This window comes from Actinia tenebrosa, unplaced genomic scaffold (assembly GCF_029948245.1).
Source record: "Actinia tenebrosa isolate PJP-AT-01 unplaced genomic scaffold, QUT_ActTen_1.0 PGA_scaffold13__45_contigs__length_12533684, whole genome shotgun sequence".
Lineage (NCBI taxonomy): Eukaryota > Metazoa > Cnidaria > Anthozoa > Actiniaria > Actiniidae > Actinia > Actinia tenebrosa.
The window spans coordinates 3,807,598-3,825,426 of NW_028292573.1; the positions used below are offsets into that span (position 1 = coordinate 3,807,598).

The 17,829-nt window shown below is 36.5% G+C and overlaps 1 protein-coding gene and 1 long non-coding RNA gene across 2 annotated transcripts; one reads left to right on the forward strand and one right to left on the reverse strand.

Moving 5' to 3' along the window:
* Positions 1 to 457: 457 nt before the first annotated feature.
* Positions 458 to 8,114, reverse strand: LOC148911646 (ornithine decarboxylase-like). The gene is made up of 7 exons (XM_089029193.1): positions 8,048 to 8,114; positions 5,060 to 5,136; positions 4,294 to 4,353; positions 2,724 to 2,760; positions 1,738 to 1,814; positions 1,037 to 1,122; positions 458 to 548 (listed from the first exon to the last, which is right to left on the reverse strand). Exons 1-7 carry the CDS (start codon positions 8,064 to 8,066, stop codon positions 458 to 460), a joined length of 447 nt encoding a protein of 148 aa, XP_088885319.1. The 5' UTR covers positions 8,067 to 8,114.
* A 7,865-nt stretch (positions 8,115 to 15,979) lies between these two features.
* LOC148911647 (uncharacterized) lies at positions 15,980 to 17,756 on the forward strand. The gene is made up of 3 exons (XR_016119566.1): positions 15,980 to 16,055; positions 17,080 to 17,139; positions 17,720 to 17,756. It is a non-coding gene; the product is annotated as an uncharacterized LOC148911647 (long non-coding RNA).
* The last annotated feature ends 73 nt before the right edge of the window (positions 17,757 to 17,829 follow it).

Here is a 17,829-nt window from a genome sequence, read left to right on the forward strand (position 1 = left end):
TGGCTCTTCACTCGCTCAATCGATTTGAAACCCTGAAATTGATTTTTATAGAGGGAGGAATAGTGGAGCTCCCTCAGAAAACTCTTGGAACAGGGAGAGAACCAACAAGCAAATGTATTTTACATATAACACTGAGTTCAAGAATTGCTCTTTGGTCGGAAAAAGGGATCTCTTAAACGCCATCAGTGCTTCCCATGGAAGGATAGAGGTGCATGAATGAATGGATGGGATGTGATAAAATGGATGGACGAGATGAATGCAATAGCGTGGATGGGTGGATGGATGGATGGATGGATGGATGGATGGATGGATGGATGAATGGACGAGATGAATGCAATAGCGTGGATGGGTGGAAGGATGGGAGGGTGGATGGATGGGTAGATGGATGGAGAGTGGGTGGATTGGATGAGATGGGATGAGATTGGATGTGACAGATGCAATAGATGTATGTTACAACTCACTCAGACTCTGGAAATAATTCCTTTATCTTGTGCAGCTCTGATTCGCAGTCAAACGTCATCATCGACACTCCAGATTCTTTTGCAAACCTTAACCACAATACAAGAAATAAATGCATCACTAAACTTATTCTATGACGGGTATTATACAGCCTGCGTACAAACGAACGTAACTGCGGTGAACCAGAGTTAAAGTCGGGCTGCACAAAGGCTAGCATTATTCATAGTTCCGACACCTCTTAGTTACCGTTGCTATGTCCCACAAGCTTAACAAATTATCTAGAACATCTCAGAATATGAAACTTTGATCGCGGAAAATGTATTATAAATTGTTTCAATGGTTTACTGTCATGCTAAAAGAATAGAACATTGCCTCGTAATCCTTGTAGTACTCTTTAAAACAAATACTGTGTCGCTGTTTGTGGGGCAAGATTTTAATTCCACTGAGAAAACTGCTGCAACGATGATTGGTTCGCTATTTTCTGAGTCAGAACTATAATTTTTAAAACCCTCACAGTGTTTTTCTGCTGACCAGCAGCAACGTTGACTCAGATGAAACACGCGTTCGTGGTACTTACTTGATATAAGAGAGTTTTTTGCATGTGTGAGCGTATACGATATCCTGTGGGTTGCTGCCGTTATCTAGGGCTAATCTTATCTCTCCCTAAAATAAGAAGCAAAGAAAGAGAGAGAAAGAGAAATGAAGAAAGGATTAATGACAGGAAGGAAGAAAGATGGATGAAAAAGCAAATATGTGACTGACAAATTTTTCGTTAGAGATTTGGATCATTTCTCTCTTTCGCAGGAGAAGCACCAATGCGTAGGAGATGAAAACGTATATAACGTTGAGCTTACATTTGGGCCAATTTTTCTTTTTGTGTTTGAGTGAGCTCACAGTTTAAACAACGAACGAACCGACGTTGCTTTTAACTCCGAGAGCAATTACAATCACTAAGAATAGGAAATCCTTGATCCTCATGCGGTGCGCTGATTTTGCTAGGAATTATTCTATTCTTTGTCTGTTGTGCATGTGATGCGATAGCTGCGATGTTAGGCGACTTTAAGAAAATACTTGCTATGGTTTCTTTTGTTACATCAATCAACATGGTGGCCATGTCTTTTGTCTTTTCGTATGTGACGTCATAGCCGCCATGTTGGTTGATTTTAACAAAAGATTTGCCTTGGTTTCTTTCGTTACATCAATCAACATGGCGGCTGTACCATTTGTCTTCAGTTTTTTATCGGAAACCAGCTCCAAAATTATGTGTTTTTTACAAACCTTACTCGCACAGTCAAATCCTGTGCCCATCTTGGCATAAAGACGTACAATAACTGGATCAGGATTTGCTTTAACGGCTAGAATATTGCAAAAATAATCATTATGACTAACGTCTGATTCTAGATGTTTCAATATGTGTATCTAGAGCAGTCTCCTTCACGGTTCCTCAGCCATTTTGAATAAATTATGTTAATTAACATTGAAACGAGACGAACGGTGAGTTTCTTGTTCTGTCGATTGTAACACATCGCAGTGGTCTTCTATTGTCTCGGCGGATGTCGTTAAGTTATTTTTGTTTTCCTTTTCAACTTTCCTGCTCAGTTAGTTTAGTTACTTGTTTCCGTGTTAATTATCAAAATTTATTCAATATGGCAGAGAAAATTTATAGTGCACGTGACGTCATAGCCGCCATTTTGGCTCACTTTGACAAGAAAGTTAGTCTTGTGTGTCTTTTGTCATTTCAACCAACATGGCGGCCACGTCTTTTGTCCTTTAATTCTCATTTTCACCAATAGGCAATCTGAAGATATCATTGGCGACCCGAATGAAAAACGTCTGCGCATGCTCTGAATCCGTATGCAAATTAGTCAAAACATAAGTAAATTTGACTTTCAAACATGCCTGATAAATTGGACTTTACAAAATGGCAAAACTTAGTGTCCGTGCTCGAAACTTAAGGCTAATTCTTTCATATTGTGTTTGTTAATACAGTATCTTGGTCTCACAAAAGTATACTCTCGAACTTTTTTGTATACTTGGAGGAAACAAACATTTATTTTCTCACTCAAACTCTTCAAAATTCTTAGAAAACGTGCTGAAGTGCACGCATGCGCAAACGTTTTTCTCTAGTTTCATCATTGGCTCATTTTTTTAAAAAAATCAGCAATAAATTGAAGTTGTAAATTGAACTTCGATAGGACATCATAAATCCAACTTGCATATTGTTTATTCTCTTAGGAATGAATGAAGAATACTTCTACTCTTACCGTAAAATGGGCGAATCCTTGGAAGAAGGCCAACCCACTTAAACAAGGAAAAGAAGTACTGTGAGTTCCTTGTAATGTAAGTGATGTCAAAGTTTTTGCAAAGATATACGTAAAGCTGATATTACACGGCACGATTTTCGCCTACAACTAGCCTACGACAGACGCGAGCGTGTTGTATACAATAGTTGTAGGCGAAAATCGTAGCGTCTAAACCGGCTTAAAGCTGATGTTACACGGGACGATTCGCAACGACGATTTTTCGCGATACGACTCATCAATTTTTAATACATGTTAAACGAGTCAACTTTTCGCGCAACGTTCGTTCGAAAATCAACATTTTTACCATAACTTGGAAATTTCTCGCGCGCTAATTGGCTTAGAACCATTGTCGATTAGAGGCTAGACCTACTTGTGCTTACGACATCTGTCACTCGCGCACTGAGCGAGCGGATGTAACGGCTTTTTCAAACTATTTGCTTGTCTTTTTGTTCATTTTTTTTGACTTTGTTATGGTAAAAAACAAATAAAAGTCAGTTTTCTATGGGTCTGTACTGTAATCGAATATGAAATGACGTCAAAAATGATCCAAACTTTGCAGTGAAACCACTCGTTGCGCTCGTGGTTCCACTTGAGTTTGGATCATTTTTGACGTCATTCCATGTTCGATTACAGTACAAACCCATAGAAAACTGACTTTCATTTGTTAAATTACACGCGACGATTTTTAGCGATTTGACATCGCCTCGCTTCTATGAGAGTATTGCACTGCATTTTGAATATGCGTTGCGCAAAAAAAAATCGTTGTTAAAGCTGTTATATAAATCAACTGGCATAAAATTCGCCATTCAGCGTTGCGAGTTTTTGAAATTGAATCAAAAACCACCCTAGGTATGCACTTTAACTGCCCTTTCCTCCATGCTTCGTTTTAACATTGAACAGCTTCAGATACTTAGTAATAATATATCATTCATAAACCTCGGATCGAATTAGAGCTACCATACGAGTATCCAGCTGAGCGATTTTCAATTTCTTTATTGCACAGGGTTAGCCTCAATCCTATGTAGAATAATCACGTGTTCCAGTAAAGGTCCGTGGACTTCTCAAAATGTTTGTATTGTTAAAGTTGTACATTCATTACTTTATTTTTGGTATTTGTGAACATTTAGACACTGATACGAGTCTAAGCCTGAGCAAATGAGTCTGTAATCGGTATTGTAAAAATTTGAAAATGGTCTGTCGTAATGCCCGGGGGATACTCCCCTATATTCGCTATACAGGTATGTGCCGCCAAACAGAGTATGGTTTTCAGCGATTCTACTCTGGAACAGGGTATATGAAATCACGCTCTCTCCTCTCTGGAACAGGGCATCTATTTTCACAATACAGGAACTGGGTATGGTTTTCAGCGATCTTGCTCTGGAACAGGGTATGAAATTCAGCGCTTTTTACTCTGGAACAGGGTCAGGGTTCAGAGGGCTCAGCGGCACATCCCTACCCTAAACGGGAAAGAGTACCCCCCCTCCCCCCCCCCCGGGTCGTAATGTCATAATTGGCGTAGGATATGTATTACCTTTTGATATTTCTCAATAATGTCGTCTAGGTTCATCACATAAAATCCATCGTCAGATTCCTGAAAAGTTAAAATGAAAACAAAACAATCTTGGATTAATTTGATATTGAAAAATCTAATTAGATAAAAATAGAGCAATTTAATTTAAATAGGCTTAATGTTTTCCCATTTAAGACCACGTGTCATTCCATAGAGTATCATTTTTTAATTTAATGGTCTCGTGGATAAGAAGAATAATAAAAAGTACCCTTACATGTGACGTCAAAGCAGCTCAATTTGGTGGAAAAAACAAATGAATTTCAATCTCATGAGAATTGGAATCCTATTGTTATGTCCTCCAAATTGAGCTGCATACACCATTCTCATAATGGCTGACGACTGCACAAAAACGAGGTCACCCAGTCATCTTGAAAAGGCTGAGCAAGGCTGCTCATTCAGAATGAATTGGATAGCGCAAATCAGGTCAAAACAAGAGGTAAATTTCTATACTTTCCTCTTATAAACGCATTTGATGTACTTTTGTATCTTGTATTGTAAACTAATGACTGGGTGACCTTGTTTTCGTGCCCTTTTCAGCCATTATGAGAACGGTGCATTCCGACATGCTGCAACTGGTCCATATTGAAACAATTTAAACAAAGAATCTTATTTTCAAGAGAGTAACAGAGTCTGAAATGCAGAAAAAATAACCCCAAGTTAATAGTGTCTATATTCTCTAAATCACTGGGTATTGTTTTTGACTCTGGTTGTTTTATGTGGTGCTTACCTCTCGTCCAGGCAAGTTTACCATGTAGTTCGCCAGATCTTCAAAAGCGACATCATCTTCAATCACAACTACTGATCCTATAGGTGAAACCAAAAAGAATGATGAATGATCGACCTAGATTGGTTTACCCAGTGCAGGGGCGTAACGAGGGATCTTGCAGAGGAGGTGCACAGGCAATGATTTGCAAAAAAAAAAAAGGTAACCAAAAAAAATAGCAGAACCAACAAGAAAAAAAAAAAAAAAGAAAAGAAAAGAAAAGAAAAAGAAAAATGGGTGAGTGTACCCTGTTCTCCTCCCCCCCCCCCCCCCCCCTGGTTACGTCCCTGCAGTGACTGACTGAGCTAGTTTTGTCATAGAAGCTTTGCACCATCTTGACGTGATGGCAGCCATAACAGAAGGCACTGAACTCTTTCTCGTTTAACGGCTCACTGAATGAATCGACCGGCCGATTGGCTAACCGACCGATCGGTTTACCCAATAACCGAGAAAAAGGGTTTACAAGAGTCTTGGAGCACACTTTTTCTATCGACCGACTAACTGAATGAACCGACCGATCGGTTTACCCAGTGACAGTGATTAACTAAACGACCTACTACGAACCTTTGCAATAATATTGAAGAACACGTTTTCGACGGACCAAGCGACCGACCGACTAAATAATTCTTTTGAATTTTTTTTGTACTTCAGTGAAAACGACAAACTTCCAAAGATGAATGAGAAAAACCAAACTGAACTTGAAGAAGAAAGGACGAGAAGGAAGTTAAGTACGACAAAGGTAAGAAAAAATATATCTAAAAAAAATACAGCATTTAAAAACTCTAATAGACCGGCTCTTGCAACACGTCGGAATGCAGCTCAATTTGGAGGACATAACAATAGGTTTCCTATTCCTATGAGATTGAAATTCTTCTGTTTTGTCCTCCAAATTGAGCTGCTTTGACGTCACATGCAAGGGGTCTATTGTATTAAAACGTTTTTTGCAAAAGTGCAGAATGTTTGGGGTTTTTTTAACAACTTTATTGGCCTTTAAAATTTCTCAACAGTAGCAAACAATAATAGTAAACAAACTAAAGAGAAAAAAGACTAAGGAAAAAAAATCTAATAATGACATGAGTAATACAAGAAAGAACGGCCAAGCGGGTGGGCGCGAACGGGACCTAGAGTCCCATGTAAAAGCCCCGTTTACACTGGCGATTTTTGGGCGATTTTTGCGGCGATTTTTGTGGCAATTTTCGGAAATATGAAATCTTTTGTCTCATCCTTCAAAAGAGACATTCGTCTAGGAAAATCTTGGTATCCTGAAAAAACTTTACAAATAAATTCTTTACCATTATTTATTATGCACAAAATCGCAAAAAAAAATCGCAGCAAAAATTGCTGCAAAATTCGCTAGTGTAAACGGGGCTTCATGCACCTTCGTCACCGCTAAGCCACTCAATGCATGTCACGTTCGCAAAACTGATAAAGAAACTTCACGATCTCGGCAAATTTAATTCTAAAATGAATCTTAAACAAGACAGGAAATCAAGTCCGAATATGTTGATTCATTTGTCAAAAACGTCAAGAAATTCGTATATATATATAAGTTCTTTGTTCTTTGAGAAGTGACGTTGTGTAGTTAAACGATAATAGTTTGTCAATAACTTCTATAACACACGTGTTTCCTCGAACGTTCTGGCATCAAACAAACGCTGAAATACCATTCTCCATCTTAAATCCTCACTAAATGGTCGGGGCATTCTGGATTTTCGATTTACGAGTTGAATTTTACATTTAACGTTCAGGCTGACGCACACGAGGCAAAGAATACATAATGAAACACGTGATATATCTTTTAGTCTAAATGTGGAAATGCAATGTCTTTTTTCTATGGACAACGTTAATGACATTGACTGTATGAAAATAAAACAGTTCCTTGAAAGTATTAAGTTCCTATTAAAGTAGAACAGAACTTTGGTAGAGTGAATATCATAATATATCCATGAAAACTTTGTAAGAAATTGCACAAATTAGTAAGTTCAGTAGACCTCAGTAGACCATAGACCTACGAAACTTTGCGCTAATGTATACAATTTTTTGGTATGCACTCTAAATGGTATGTACTTTAATACAAAGGAAAACTTTCTATAGGGATACAAATTTACTTAAGATTTTGTCGTTACTTTAATAGTTCCAAAGCTTTGAAACTGTGTAATTTTAAGTTTAGTTTCCAAGCTGCTACAACTTTGAACCGAACAATATTCAAATAATGAGTTTAAAAACTTTTATTAGTGTATGAAATAATAAACTATTTCCATTCTGTTCGAAAGCACACAATTGTGAAGTCATTCTATAACTATTACTTAGCTCATGTAAGAAGTTTCAATCGTTATTTAAATTTGCAATGATGATGAAAACCGTTTTGATTGCAAGAAGAACAAAGATAGGAAGCAAACGAGAAGTAAAATCATATATGATCAGATCATTAATTCAGGCCGTTACTGGTGTAGGTTATGTAATATACCAATTGTACTCAACATCAAAGATGATATCGTGATTCCGAGAAAATTCTCTATCTTCTTTAAAAATTAATATTGCGTGTCTTACCGGACTCAATAGAAGATTAAAGCTTTTTTTTCACTTAAGAGGATAAAAAGAAGGTGATGATAATGGTTGTATATAAAGAGAAAAGAGAGAAGAAAGAGGAGAAGTAAAAAAAGCAGTCAAAAAAAGATGAAGATGGTGAAGAAGAAGAAGACGAAGAAGAAGAAGAAGAAGAAGACGACGACGACGACGACGAAGAAGAAGAAGAAGAAGAAGAAGAAGAAGAAGAAGAAGAAGAAGAAGAAGAAGAAGAAGAAGAAGAAGAAAAAGACTGAATTCTGAATTCTGTTTATCGCAAAACTTCTTTCCCTTGGCGTTTAACAATTTTCCTGGTCCATCTGTCCTCTCCTAAAAGTTCTACCAAATAAATTGAATCATAAGAAAGGCAACAAGATATTTCCTTACCTCTTACGTTATAATCCATACCAGCAGTCTACGAACTAGCTACCTGGACGAGATTGTTCGCCGGCGTTTGCTTGTAACCTCGTAGAAAATGTTACATAACCGAGATTGCATCAGTCATCCATGCTCCTAACTTGTTTATTTTGATAGTTATTGTTTAAGATTTGCATAGACAACAATGGATAAAACAGATATGTCAGATATCTGATTGACGTCTAACAATTGTCATCTTACGCAACTCGATTTAAATACAGTAGAACCCCGCTCTAAGGACACCCGCTTAATAAGGACACCTCGTTATTAAGGACAGGTTTCAAAGTCCCAACGAAAGCTCCATACATTTTCTGTTAAATTAACCCGCTTTATAAGGACGCCCGTTAATAAGTACAAAGGACACATTTCTAGCACCTGAATGACAGATTCCATACAAAATCAACCCCGCATTAAGGACACTTGAAATTTGAAGACGCCTTTACTGTATTTGTTTATTGATATAATGAGCATAATACTGAATATATTGTCAGTTTTTTATAAATTCCGAATTTTATTAGAAGATTGTGGATTGTGCGATTTTTTGCTTATAATACACTATATAATTTACCTTTTCATCACTACTTAATAGGGACTCTACGGAGGACAATCTGGGATTTAATTGTGCTCTCTTGTACGATCAGAATCGAGTAATTTTGTTGAGTGTATTATAAGCTGCGAAAACGTGCAGACGAAGTTTGGAAACATTTCAGCCAGGGCGAGACCCCAAAAATATTGTAAAATCTGCAGAAAATTACGAATTGCTTAAATCGAATTCTGACAACGAAAATGACTTATTGGGTTCTTTAAAATAACTCCTCACTATTTTCGTTGAATCAGGGGCTCTATCCGGTGACTTTAAAGGAATTTTACTTCATAGATTTTTGAGATATCATTTTTAGAAATATTTCCATCACTAGTGTTTGAAATATATCCATCACTCGAAAACAATAAAAGCACGAGGACTACGGCCAACGGCCTCGTGCTTTCTCAAATGTTTGCTCGTGTTTGGAAACCTTAATGAAACACTCGCACTCGTTTTTGAAATATTACTTGCCCAGCCCAAGCTAGGTTTCTGTGGTGTCGCTGTTAGATCTAAGTTTTTGGTGTAGTTTTCTTTGTCCTAGATTTGTTTATATAAGTGTTCTATAGCTTTTGTTTCACTCGTTTCAGTCTAAGTATTTCGTCATTGTTAGCCTAGTCCCTTAGGAGTTTTTGTATGCTTTATATACGCTCTCTATAATGCTAATACTTAGTTAGTTGGTGCTCGCAGTTCGTCCCTTTATGCACAAATGTAAGTTATTCGTTTCCATTATTTCTTATCGTTTTTGCAGTTTAATGTTTCGTAGTTTTATCCTATTTGTTATATCATATTTACTAAGTTATTTATCTATTTGTAGTCTTTACCTTACGCTATGCGTACGAGTTTAGAATAAAACAATCAAGTATGGGACGTAGTACCAACAGTCATGTTGTAAGAGAATGTATAGCGATACTTAAAAAGCTCAATAAAATTGTCAAAATGTCAAATAAAGTAAAGAAATCTTAGCTGACCTTTGGAAAGTAGAACGTTTTTCGCCCTGTGTACTTAGATTTTGACTTCATGACTGCAATTTAATTTTCATAATAATGCGAACTGTGTCTGCGAACTGCACGCTGCCGCCAATCAAACCTGGTTCTTTCCTGTGCTTCGAGAGGTACCTTTTTGCAGCAGTGAAAACCAAATTTCAGCGTGAAACTCAGAGACACAGAATTCGCATATTTATGAAATTGCAGTAAGCCAGTTTTGGCGAAAGAAGTAGTCTACTACTTTTCAAAGGTAGAGTGAAGGCATATAACCCGTGAAAGTAAAACGTCGGCAATAAGCCATATACATCCCGAGGGCCGTAGGCCCGAGGGATGTATAGGCTTACTAGAGAGTTTTAGATTTACGTTCACGGCAAACGTGAAACGTCAGTTGACCATTTAAAAATTATTTTAAATAGCTTAAAAAGAATCGCAAAAAAGTCCAAGTAGTAGAAAAACAAAAGAATATTTGTCTTTGGTGAGAAGGTTTGTAAAAGGTAAAGTAAAATACAGGAAAACGATGACCCCATTCACACCAAGGCTTAAACATGTTTTAAAGTGGTTTAACTAAACAGGTTTGGAAAACTATCTACGAACACACTGCACAATATTTGGTGAAATAATGCATGTAAACTATCCTTTGTCTTGCTCTGATAATATTTTAGAAAGTTTCATTATATTGTAGGTTATTCTAGTTTCTCAATTTTTTTCCTAATAAAAACATAGTTTAACTAAACACGTTTAGGTGTGAATAGGGTATTAAAACTCATGGGCGCGCGGAGATACGAAATTTATCTTCGAGTGTTTAAAAGATCTCTCACAAGTGAGCGCAGCGAACGAGTGAGAGATTTTCAACACGAGAAGATAAATTTCGTATCTCCAAGCGCCCATGTAATATTCTGTTTATTATATAATTATCAATGAAGTATGTTTTGGCTTTTTCAGGCAATTCTTTCCGTGTATTTTTGAATAGCCATCGCAATGGTGTTATTTTCACACGTGAAAATAACATGTTATTTTCACGTGTGAAGATATCAATTTTTCGAAATAGAGAAAAATAGATATTTCATTGGTAATTATATAATAAATATAGTTATTAACCGGGTTAATAACTAACTATATATTGACCTCGCATTTATAATGAGGGTTATAACAAAAATAAAGCCTTGTGAATAACAAAGAAAAACGTATAAATTGAGAAATAATAAAAAATACTAGTTAACGCGTAATAGAGACACAAAAGAAAACAATGGAATTAGGGTCTACTAATGTGTAAATAATCTAATATCTATTGCACGGGTTTAGTGACTTCACTCTAGTAGACATTAATTCCATTGTTTTCTTTTAATTTAATCTAATCATACAAATTTGTTTCACGGTCAAATAAAATCACTCTGGTAGTGTTGTATTAGATTTATCATTATTATTGGTACTATTGAGTTTGAATTTACTAAAAAAAAAAAAAAAAATAACTTTATTGACAATAATAATTAACTAATAATTCATTATAATATGAGACGTGATAAGAATATTGCTATAATTATAAAACAAAAAAGAAAAGATTATGAATATAAAATAACAAATCTATATAATATTTACTTATTTATCTATGAAAACATATTTGTAAAATAAATTAATAGCTCAAAACACGAGTCCAGCTCTTCACACTAATATAATACTAAATTAAAACTATACATTTATTATTAAAATCTAAATATTTCTAAATTTCCGCTACATTGGCGTTAAGATTAAAGTCATTCAAGAATTCATTGTCCTTAAAAAAGGGGGTTCTTGTCCCCCTGACACACATGTGTACTGACTTAATTATTTCAAAAGATAATCGAGTTCTAATCCATGTTATAGTACTTGCATATGTGTCCCCTGTCTTCTTGGTTAATTTCTCAGTAAGGTGCTTTAGAAAAATCTGGCATTCTGCCCCCATTCCTCCATTTGTACCAAAAACTAAGGGCGTAAAAGTGCCCATATCGACATCGATTACTCTTTGCTGGTACTTTCTCTTTTTTTCGCTTTCTTGATTCTTGAAGATTGTAGAAGTGGATTTGTTTTGGTTGCTCTTGGAATTAACATGCGATACTCTTACATCAAAAAATGCAGTTACTCCCTGTGCCCAATTTGAATTTACTTGACTATTATTATTACTATTATTATTATTATTATTATTATTATTACTATTATTATTATCATTATTATTATTATTATTATTACTATTATTATCATCATTATCATTATTATTATTATTATTATCATCATTATCATTATTATTATTATTATCATTATCATTATTATTATTATTAGGGACTGTTCGTTTATTATGTCACAGGGGGGGCTGGTGTTTTTTGTGAGGGGGGGGGTAAATTTTATGAAAATTGTTTTTTTGGGGGGTAGAATTTGATTTTGAAAGTTTATTTAAGGGGGGGCCATTTTTTTAAATGAGGGAAAATGTAAATTAGAAGGAACAGCAACAAAGCACAACTGAAAAGAAAAGCAATGAAAAACAAAATCGTAAAATCAATATAACAAAATATATATTCTATGGGTTTGTTTGATCTGGGGCTCCTAAGTTGGATTTGGTGTTCCTGTGTTGGATTTGGGATTCCTGTGGTGCCCAAATCCAATATGGCGGCCAATGTGAATAGTGATGGCATTCAGAATTTCCTCAAACAAGCAGATCTTGAACGTCGAGAGACTGTAAAGAACTTCTAATAAACTTTCCCTTTAGAGATTTGTTTCTGACCTCTGACCGTTTTTCTTGCTAATTAAGTGATGTTAGCTTCTCAGTTCGTGACTTTTGAATTCGCCATCTTGAAAAAGGGTAACCTGGCGATTCTTCTTTAGGAAGGAGACTGGTACTCAAGTTTTGCTGTGGGGAGGGGTGGGGGTAAGAATTATGTCTGAGGAGGGAGGGAGGGGGTAAATTTATAAAGACTTTATTTTTGAGGGGGGTAACTTTTTAAAAACAATACTTTCTATGAAAACCACCAGATCCCCCTGTGACATAATAAACGGACAGTCCCTTATTATTATTATTATTATTATTATTATTATTATTATTATTATTATTATTATTATTATTTTACAATTTACCTTACATTATTTCTAAATCTGACGTTACTTACACGGTCTGCTGATCTCTTTAAGTAATATATACAATATGAGTTGCCGTGTTGTATCAGATATACAACCACGAGCCGAAGTCGTCTAGGTGTATACATTCATGTTCTACTATAATTTTAAAGATAAAATTGAATTTGGCTAAGAAAATTGGAGTCAAAGTTTATGCAAATCAGGACGATTTTGTATCAGATATACGACCTCCTCCAGGGACAATGATTTCTATTGTGTTTTTTTCATTAATTATTCTTTACTCAAACGCCTTGACTAGTAGATTAACAACTACTTCAGTGAACGTAGACCGCCATCACCGATGCTAAAAATGTCAACTTCAGGTAATATTTCACCAATCATCTAGCATTGCAAGTTCACGGTAATTTATATAGGATGGTCTTAAGGATATATTATAGAGATTTTAAAAATAGATACGAAGAATCTAATAACAGATAAAAAATGGGCTGTTATGACTTTATTAGGAATGTCTTTGTTAACTTGAATTTCCGTGTAAGTGGAACAAATAGAGAGAGCTTAGTTGCTTTTTAGCCATTTACACGTGCAACCTGTCATTTCATGATGCAAGTGAGGATGCAGTAATCTACCTTTAGCATGTCCTTTCAAACGAAAGTTAGAAGTGGGGAGACTGCTCGGCCGCCCAGTCAAGTCAAGCGAGAAAGCCAAAGATGAAGTGGACTAATAAGGATGAATAAGGATGTTTTAGAGTGTAATGAAAATAGAAAAAAAGAGGCTATATAGATATTATGAAAGTGCTTTGGGACGGCATGGGATATTGACAGCAAATAAAGTCGTGTAGTTTGCAATAGACTTCTGTTAATCATTCATGTTGACGCCATTTTTACATGTTTGGATCAGTGAGTTGGCTTTTCTATCAAACTTTCTCATTCAGATATCATGAAGGAAAGTTCCGAAAGCGATTGCAAAGAGTTTGAGTACATCCAAGTAGAATGAGAAGTTTGATTGACGGCAGTCTATTGCAAACTACACGACGCGATTTGTGTCTGGGGTGGCCGCGTAGAAATGCAAACGACGGTAACAACGGATGCTAATGAGAAATCTTTTGTTAAATGGCACCAACATGGCCGCGATGATGTAACGTGCAATCGAAGAATACCCAGCTAGGACTCAAGAGCCAAAACCTTCGTGATCAGGATGCTAGTCTGGAAAAAAATAAACAACAATGGAACCGCAGATATAGTAGAGAATGCCGAGAATGAAAATCAAAATAATTTGGATGTCGAAGGAGAAAATGGCAATACTCCATTTTACAGTTCCATTCAGTGACCACGAATAATAGTTCCTAGCCGAGGCTGGAGTTACAGCGCATGATAAACTGTAGTTTTGCTATGAGCTGAAACTCCAGCATCGGCAAGGAGCTATTATTCGTGGTCACTGTATGGAACTGTAAAATGGAGTATTCAACGGTAATAGATCTAGATTTGCATATGACTGGGACGGAGCGAGTTCTCGAGGAAAGAACAGATACAATAGGCGATTCATCGGAGGTGTTGAATGATGTCTCAGGGTTCTTACCACTAGAATACACGGAAATCAACAGATTGCAGACAGTTAACTGTAGCCCAATCTCGTACCCAGAGCCCTTATTTCTTACTGCGCATGCTCGACGAAATAATTGGGCTCTGGAAAACTCCAATATTTCCTGTGCTGTAATTGGTTCTCGAGAACAAAGAAAGATACCGGAAGTAAAAATTACAGTACTAGGGAAAATAAACAAGATGGCGTCTCGAATTAAGTACACCAAAAAAGCCTGTAGGGCCGGATCTTTCAAAGTTTTGCCGGTTTTGTAATGGAAATTGTGTTGATGTCCATCCAATAGATATTTTCGGAGTTAATTAACTAAAAACCATCTTCAAAACCTAATTTTCCAAGCGCAAATTCACATGTTCGTTGAACATCGTCCGCCATTTTGAATTTACCTAGTCTGTCATAATGCGCATGTGCGAGAAACCCAGAATCTGGGTCTTCCAGTTTGGAGTTTTCCAGAGCCCAATTATTTCGTCGAGCATGCGCAGTAAGAAATAAGGGCTCTGGGTACGATATTGACTGGAGCCGAAAAAGCGACGAGAAGATAATAACAATCAGCAAATCGCCATCCTGCGGAGTGCCCTTGTTTGTCAGAGGGGATCGAGATCGATAAGGAGAAGAAAGGCAAACGTACAGGAGAGCGACCTAGAGATAGAAAAGAGACTTTCCGCACTGACCTGAGATTGCTAATGACTATATTTCATATACAATAATAAATTGATTTAATAAGAATATTTATAAAAAATGTTTTTTTAGATTATTACTTTTAAAAAATGTAATCAGATAGCACAACGATGTATTGAGAGCATAAGAACGCGATAATCTGATTGGCTAATACTATTATCAGTTCACTCTCTGTCTTGTTTACTGTTATTTGATGAATGAATGAATGAGACCTTTAATTAAAAAATAAATAAAGCCAGGGTAGTCCCTTCAGAACTAATAAAAGGTCTGCTATCAATGGGAGCCCTGGCATAAAATACAAGTACAAATAAATAGAAATACTGATAAATAAAATAGATAAATACCAAGAGATATATGCGTTAGATACTGTAAATATAAAACTAAATAAAAATATTAAACAATTAATTTATTTATTTATAGCACACTCAACAAAATTACTCGACTGTGATTGGTCGAGAGGAGTACAATTATAGCGTTAATTGTACTCCGTAGGAGTACCGATTTAAGTCGCTATGGCAACACAGCCAAAACAATGTCAAAATTATTTTCTATCATTTTGCACTTAAAAAACATATAAATAAAATTTTAAAGCCGTAAGAACTAATCTTTTTTTATGCATTTCAGTTGCGCGATGGACTGAAAATCGGCCGCCAAATAGACAAAGATGAACGGCGTCGCTTCGCATTTTTTACTGAAATTTTGTTGAGCTAACTATAAACAAAATATCACACGATCTTCTCGTACAATTTAGAATTAATAGACACTCGTAATGTTTTGAAAGTTCTTTAACTGCACTCGCCTAAAGGCTCGTGCAATTACAAGAACTTTCAAAACATTACTCGTGTCTAATTAATTTCCAAACTGTACTCGAGATCGTGCGATTTCCTATCCTAATTTTTTTTTTAATTGTTTGTTTGTTTGTTTGTTGTTTTTTTTTTTTGACTAAGTTCTCTGTTTGTTTTTAGGAACAATAGTAATTTCTGAGAATGTCGATGTTCGTGACATTGTAGATTACTTGGTTACTGCACCTGGACGAGAGGTAAGTACATCATCTTCTTTATTCTAGATTGGTCAATCTGTTCAATCTATTAGCCTACCTTGTATGGAAGGAAGACTGCACTTCTTCCTTCCAGGGGATCTCGTTTTGACAGTCCATCAAAAACCCAGCCAATCAGCTGGCAGAAAGAAATCTGATCAGGCAGTCCATCTAAACTAATTGGGGGAAAACATGGCGACCGAAGGCAGAGAAAATAACTCTGCATCTATGCTTTCCTAGCTTCGTTATGGACTAGCAATACATTTAAAATTCTACCAATTCTTATAACGAATACCTATGGGTCAAATGGTGCATTGTGTTTTCAATTCTTTTATAAAATTATCGTGAAATGTGATAGCTCTTTGTTCGCCGATAAACAACTGAAACAATCCTTTGCGCGCGTTCACTGAGATCACGTGGTTCCCAACTCATCCCGACATCATCATTTTTTCTTTCCTTCCTTCCTTCATTCCTTCCTTCCTTCCTTCCTTCCTTCCTTCCTTCCTTCCTTTCTTCCTTCCTTCCTTGCTTCCTTTCTTGCTTGCTTGCTTGCTTGCTTCCTTTCTTGCTTGCTTGCTTGCTTGCTTGCTTCCTTCCTTCCTTGCTTGCTTGCTTCCTTGCTTCCTTGCTTCCTTGCTTCCTTGCTTCCTTGCTTCCTTGCTTCCTTGCTTCCTTGCTTCCTTGCTTCCTTGCTTCCTTGCTTCCTTGCTTCCTTGCTTCCTTGCTTCCTTGCTTCCTTGCTTCCTTGCTTCCTTGCTTCCTTGCTTCCTTGCTTCCTTGCTTCCTTGCTTCCTTGCTTCCTTGCTTCCTTGCTTCCTTGCTTCCTTGCTTCCTTGCTTCCTTGCTTCCTTGCTTCCTTGCTTCCTTGCTTCCTTGCTTCCTTGCTTCCTTGCTTCCTTGCTTCCTTGCTTCCTTGCTTCCTTCCTTCCTTGCTTCCTTCCTTCCTTGCTTCCTTCCTTGCTTGCTTGCTTGCTTGCTTCCCTGCTTCCTTGCTTCCTTGCTTCCTTCCTTCCTTCCTTCACTTTAGGACAACGACGATGGGTTTTACACAATGGATATCAATAAAGTGGCTGAAAGATATAAAAAGGTATTATTAAAGATCGAAATTCTCCATTTACAGCATCACCACTAACAACTGTCTTTAACAATCGTACCACCACCACTAGCCATGCTAGCAACATTATCAGCCAATTCCATTACCAATAACTACTTTTACAGATTTTACGACCATTACCACCATCAATTAGTACAACATCCAACCGCCACCCGTCTAGCTCAATTGGTAAGAGCGTCGGTCTGTTGTGCGGGAGGTCGTTGTTCAAGCCTCGGCCGGACCAACACTCAGGGTCTTAAAATAACTGATAAGAAGGTGCTACCTTTGTATTTACATCTGCAAATGGTTAGGCCTTCACGTGGCTCGGATGATCACGTTAATGGCAGTCCAGTCCCTAATTAACTAGAGACGTTAACAGAGGACCACAAGTTTATCAGTTGAATTACTGTCAAGTGTTATCCTCTATAAACAAAGTTTATTATTATTATTATTATTGTTATTATTATTATTATTGTTATTATTATTATTATTATCAAAACTACAAATACCATTCAGATATAAAAGGAACTTATAAAAACCCTGATTAATTCTTTGCCAATTTACTCGTCTCTAGTGGGTTGAACTTCTTCCAAGGATACGTCCATTTTATGATAAGTTGTTTTCACTCCTTTCTTCTCTTTTACATTTACTGGGACTTTTCGAAGCAACCTTACCGAGATGATA